The sequence below is a fragment of the Melampsora larici-populina genome (assembly GCF_000204055.1).
Source record: "Melampsora larici-populina 98AG31 unplaced genomic scaffold MELLAscaffold_438, whole genome shotgun sequence".
NCBI lineage: Eukaryota > Fungi > Basidiomycota > Pucciniomycetes > Pucciniales > Melampsoraceae > Melampsora > Melampsora laricis-populina.
The window spans coordinates 1-6,081 of record NW_006769150.1 but is presented as its reverse complement, the minus strand read 5'-3'; the positions used below and the strand labels follow the sequence as shown (position 1 = coordinate 6,081).

At 43.2% G+C, this 6,081-nt stretch overlaps 2 protein-coding genes across 2 annotated transcripts; one reads left to right on the top strand and one right to left on the bottom strand.

Annotated features, from left to right (window-relative positions):
* Positions 1 to 2,401: 2,401 nt before the first annotated feature.
* MELLADRAFT_114731 (uncharacterized protein) lies at positions 2,402 to 4,151 on the top strand (the record flags this gene model as incomplete). Its single annotated transcript, XM_007419738.1, has 4 exons — positions 2,402 to 2,773; positions 2,866 to 3,184; positions 3,224 to 3,408; positions 3,924 to 4,151. 4 exons carry the CDS (start codon positions 2,402 to 2,404, stop codon positions 4,149 to 4,151), a joined length of 1,104 nt encoding a protein of 367 aa, XP_007419800.1.
* A 292-nt stretch (positions 4,152 to 4,443) lies between these two features.
* MELLADRAFT_114730 (uncharacterized protein) lies at positions 4,444 to 6,016 on the bottom strand (the record flags this gene model as incomplete). Its single annotated transcript, XM_007419737.1, has 3 exons — positions 4,444 to 4,587; positions 4,930 to 5,305; positions 5,726 to 6,016. Coding segments are annotated over 3 exons (811 nt in total), but the record flags the coding sequence as incomplete, so codon positions are not given.
* Positions 6,017 to 6,081: the final 65 nt, after the last annotated feature.

Here is a 6,081-nt window from a genome sequence, read left to right as displayed (position 1 = left end):
AGGCTGTGGCAATGTGCACATCAGGTGTGGTTGAGTTGATTCTAGAGACAAGTGGCAAAACCAATTATGTACAATTGTTTAATCTGCTTTTCCAATGAACCATTCTAGGAACGGCTGTAAACAGAAAGAGAGGGGAGACATGTGTGGCTTGCCAAAGCCCATGATAAAGTTTATTTTTGATTTGATGAACCCATGAAATCAACCCTTGCCCTCTCCAGCTTCTCTTAGATTTCTCTACCTGGTGGACACGATGAAGTTAGAGATCTTCTAAACCTTCACGTAGATTCAATCAACACAAACAGATAGTATCACATTATGTACTAGGATATGGCATTGACCAAATCATCCCAATCGGTCTACATCATAAAGAATCATTTGACCTTCACCTGTTGAGTTTTCTTCATCACCAAAAAGAAGAAGGTGTGTCAATCTATCCATTTTTACCATTTTCTTTCTTTTTTCTGACTGATCAGACCTCTATGTGTTGCTTTGCGTTTCAGTTCATATCATCCCAAAACTAAGATCCAGGCTGAGTTCACTTCTTATGTTTCTCACTCAGCTTGTATGCCAGACCCGGTTCCAAGACTTCCAAGAATGACATCATATAATCATGCAAATTTATCATCTATGCCAGTCAAAACGATAGAGCTGGGGGACCTCTCTCAAGCCTCCATCTAGGCTTGAGGGATCCGTATCCCTATGTGAACCTAGCGGATTATGGAGAGGTCAGCAGGGGGGAATCACCAAATGCTGAGAAGAGGTGCTGTCAGACCCCGGGATGGTGGGTGGGTTGCAAAAATTTTGAGTCAAGAATTGGTCAAATTGCGTCTATGAGCTGTGAGGTCTGGCGTACTAGGAAGCTTGAAGATTTTCCTTGAGGTTGGTTCGAAGAGTTAACAAAGTGGAATCTGGGATGAGGCGGATGTCACACAGGCATAAGGGACCAAATTTTCAGCTACTCAGAAAGGAGGTACAACAAGAAGTAAAACAAAAGCCAAGCTCCCCCAACGGATGGAGCCGCAGGCTCATGTCCCTCTCACTTGCCTCACCTCCAGCTCTTGTTGTTTCCTTTCCACTCTTCATTCACAAAATTGTAATTGACAAAATCTTCAAAAAATTATTATTTCATCATCTTTGTGATCTTAAAAAGGTATACAGAATAACCTTATTATTCATACACCTTATTAAAATTCTTTCATCTTTGTCTAGTCTTATTTGTCTGTTACTTCAATTTTTTCGTGTCCCGCCCACCACCCTTTCCTGCCACACCAGGGGGTTCAAGTTTCACGTGGAGCAAAAGTCTCATTCAGTTTTTTGTTTGCGCGTCTCACGAAGGAGCGGGGAGCCTTCCAGTGGAAGTGCTCAGTGCCGGTTTGTGGCCGCCCTTCCTTCGCCCGGGCCTCATTCTGCAATTCCAGGCCTCGGGCCACCATGAGTAGCTAAAATAACCTGTCGCCTCACAGACACCGTACCTGATTCCTGTATTGGAATTTTGGAAATACAAGCTTCCTCTGGAATGAGTACATAAGGCTAAGTCCCTTATGTACTCTGTACGCCCATACACTTAAGCCTCACTGCTCATACTCCGCCCCGTAGACAACAGTCCAACCTGCGTGCCTTGCCTGACACCTTGAGTAATGGGGTGTCGCATTCGGGGCTGCGACACGCTGTCGCTGCCCCGGGCGTTTCATACGACTTGTATGCAACATGGCCAAATCGGGCCGCGACACCCCAGGAGACTCTGCGACATCAGATAGATGGTCTGCGACATCAGATAGATAGTCTGCGACATCGTTCACCTGATCTGCGACACCTTCTACCTGGCGTGCAACCAATCCATATCATACTGCAACATTGACACTCATCGAAATTCAAATCCAGCCAGTCCGATCCTTGGTTCATCACAGCACCCTCTATTTTGATCAAATCTCTACATCATCAATCCAGCTCATTACATCATCAATTCAAAGGGTCTTCCATCTCCGGACGAGATGGCCTTTAATCTTCAACAATCCTGGACTATCCCCACGTCGGGTGAGCAATCTATACATAATAACCAGCATGACACTAGCCAAAAAGAGGACCAACGGTGGATTATTCTTTGTGATTCTTTTTTAATCCACCAGCCGCAGCTAGTCAATGTTCAGTTGTCGTTGTAGAATTAAAAATTTCAAAGGAATTCATTTGGATTACTGTCTGGGCAAGTTCCTTTGTTTCTGGATTCATATGTGTTCTCAAAACCTATAAATCCGCTGATATTTCTGGGCTTTCTGTTCCTCCAAACAAAATTTTTTGCGCCCTGCACTTCGAATTCAATTCTTTTGTTTCCATTGGACAAATCTGATTTTGTTCAAATCATTCTGCGTAACTTCTTTATCTTAAACACTTTAATAAACCAAAAATGGAAACCGGAACCTCCATGACCGTTGATCCATCTTCCGCTGCGACCTCTGAATCTGTTGTCACACCTGATACCATCTCCGCTGCCATCGCCCAGGCTCTAAAGCAACAAGCAACCGAGTTTCAAACAATCATTGGCACTCTTCAAACCCAAGTCAGCAAATTGTCTGTCAAAAAGGGAACTCAGTCCACCCAGTCATCCTCTACACCAATGTCTCAGCGCATTTCTACACCACCTACTCGCAAGGTCTCTCAAGGTACAACACCGCCTTCAAGAACTCCCAGAACACCGGCAACACCTACTCCTCCCCGCAAGAAACATCCATTACAACTCCATCTGACTGAGACTCCCAAAGACTTCAAGTCTTGCAAGGTAAGAGAGTCAAATCAAAGAAGTGATACGGTATTGATGCTGATTATTTGACTGCTACACCCTTTTAGTAAGCGCTTTACGTCCACATAAAGATGATGTGGGGTCTTTACAGACAAAGCGATATTCCCCCAACCCCCAACCCTGGCCTTTTGCAAGAGTTCAATGCAAAGTTCAGCACGTCTGCAGAAGTTGAAGCGGTCATTGGCGATCCGGCCAGCGGCGACATTATCGCTCGAGAATCTATTCTGTCTTTGAAAGAATTGCGTGTTAATGGTGGTAAGATAGCCAGGGGTCTTGGTCATATTGACCAGATCTCTGTGCTATATATGAATGGCATACTGGCAAAAGTTGGGATCCGGGAATGGGCACCGGACCTTGAAGATGCCCCTGATTCCTTGTACAATTCAGCATGTTGAATCACCTGCCTCAACACCTTTCGCCAACTCTTAGCCTCCGGAACTTACAACTATATGAATGTCGAACTCAAATATGCGGACAACATCACTTTGTTCATTGCAACCTATAATCATTACGTACATTATGTAATGGCTGGGAAATACAAGGCTGAAAAGGCTGAAGCGGGGCGCCTTGCTAGAGAATCGAACAGAAAAAATATCCAAAAGTATAGGGAAAGAGTAAGTGATTTGTTTGATTGTTTTCATTGTTTCTTCAAATCAAATTGTCAGTTATCTAATACCTGCTTGTATCTCAGCTCCGTAATCAAATATGCGACTATCTATTCAAGCACAAAGCGAAAGTTCCCCTTCGCTATAGAACACTCTGCGACAACATCCTGGCCCACAGCGATGACGAACTCGACAGAAGCAGCAATGTGCGAATCATCAAGACCTTACCCTATCGCTCCAACAACGCCAACAAGTTCTTTCGAGCACTTGATCTGGAAATGGCGAAAGAGGCTCAGCTCAGTTCAAACGGAAAGGGCACGGTGAAGGTTCCCCGCATGTTACCTAGAGTTCCTGTTCCTTCTCAATTCCCCCGAGCTCCAGTTAATCTCCCCATTGACTTCTATAACCACAAATGGTTCAAGGCTCTTGGTCCTGGTCAACGTCACTTAACTGCCGATGCCAACAACGTCTGTTTCCTTCCGGATGTGAGTCAATCCCTTTTACCTAAACGACATCCCGATGAGCTCCTTAGTGACGAAAGATTTACTGCCAAATACCGCGACGCCCTATCCGAAGCGTATGAGTTATCAGATGAAGAAGACAATGTCGACCCAGGCCCCAACGAAGCTGATGACGAAGATGACGACAAAGATATCAATATGGGTGGTAATGGCACGGCTCTAGGTACAGATGATGACAATGACCAGTTTTATGAACAAGGTGAATATGGCAACTTGTATGATGATGAGTGAGGGTGGTGAAAATGCTTGAGGGTCGCTTCAGTTATAATCGTTTTTATTTTCCCCCATGCCTAAAAACCTCTTGACAAAATCTTAAAAAAATCTTCTTATAATCCCAAAACCCAAAAACACGCACCTGTTTCTTGAACGCTGTTTAATTCCGCCCCATTTCTTAAAACCACTGTGGACCTAAACCAAAAAAAATCTTGTTATAATCACAAAACCCAAAAACACGCTTCTGTTCTCTTATATTGTTGTTTGTTTTGTGTCCTGCCAATTGATTGATTCCAATTTGTGCTTTAAACTACCTGTGACCCATGAGAGACCAAAATAAGAGCCAATTTTGAGATCGATAATGTCTAAGCGCCAATTTTGAAAGCGATATGTTGATAAGTATTGAATAGAGTCGATGTGAATCAACTTGTAATTTCAAAAACGGAGGCTCAGCCTGACTTCATCTCCAAAGTAGGTCAAAAGGAAGGGAACATCACAGGTTTGCATTTCAAATATGGATAATGAGTACTAGAAAACAAGGAAACAACTATATATCGAGTTGAGACTTATACTCATATGGTCGCAGTATGATCCCTCTCTCTTGGATTCCAAAGGTATTGGGAGATAAAAGACAATAAGCAGAAACACACACAACAGAATCAGGCGAAACAACTACGTCAGATGATTCAATTTGGCCAACCACACATTTTTGCAGAAAAAGAATATAACGAAAAAAACAAGAAGATGACTCTAAATCTGTAGCATAAAGATTGGCAATTGGGTTTACCAAACAAACCGTTTGCCACTTGTGTTCAATGTTCTGGAACTGGTAGATCCTCCTGATTAGGCCATAAGAAGTCTTCCCCGCGTTCTTGTATTGTATACAATTGTTTGGCTTGAGTACGGACAACGTGATTCTTTTTGAGATTTTCCATGAAGCCTTTGTGACTGCATAAGGTTGTAATATAAGCGCTTCAGGTGGATGTGGAATTTGACAATAGTTCCGTATTTCCGGGTTTAGAACTTGGGCATACTTAAGCAAAGCGGTGTATTCCCTCTCTTCGAGACGAATGCGATAACGGTTTTTGCCGGGGTCCCTCATTGATTCATGCCCAGATGGTACCGTGATCTCCTCGACTACTGAATGATTTCCCAGCAGCCTCTGCCATTGACTAAAGCGAGACATCATGGTCCCATCCATTCAATCTGTCAAAGAACGGATCAGTTTTACTTAATAATATACCGAATGCAACACAAAAAACTTACTAAGGTCCTTGTTGTTAGGTATCTTTTGCAACACCCCTATCAATCTTTCACCTGCAAACTCTGCCACTGAGATGAGAGGGCCCCAACGTCTCATCTGATCCGGTATATGTAACGCGTAATGATGGTTTGGGACGATTGGTACAGTTTGAAAGATGTTTTTTGAAGTCTGATGATATTGGCGGTAAAATTTTTCAAATGACCGTGATTCATATTCAGATACCTTTTTCGCGCAAACAATATTTGTACATTGAATCAAAGCAGCAACATTCAATAAAATTTGACCTCAATTGGAATCCTTCTTCAATTGATCCACGTCGGCAACGTACATTTCAACAACAATCAGCGGAATGATGTAAGCAAAGAGGCTATGCCACTGTGCCGCTTTCAAAGACCCGTTCTTTGCTTCTCCTAAATTTGGAGGAAGTCTAGCAATCCCCGATGGTAGGAATACATCTCGCAGAAGTTTTCGAAAGACCATGATATCTCCTTTTGAGAAAAGACCCCCATCCCATCCCCCTTCGAGCTCGACATCGTCCTCAGAATCACTTGATCCAGATTCAATTTGCATCTCCAAATCTTCATCGATCACATTTCCAGTTCCTTCTTCATAGTTATTTCTTTTCCGAGGTTGATCAAATTGTTCTGATCCTTGGTCATTCCTAGGCCTTTCTCCTCAAGTTTG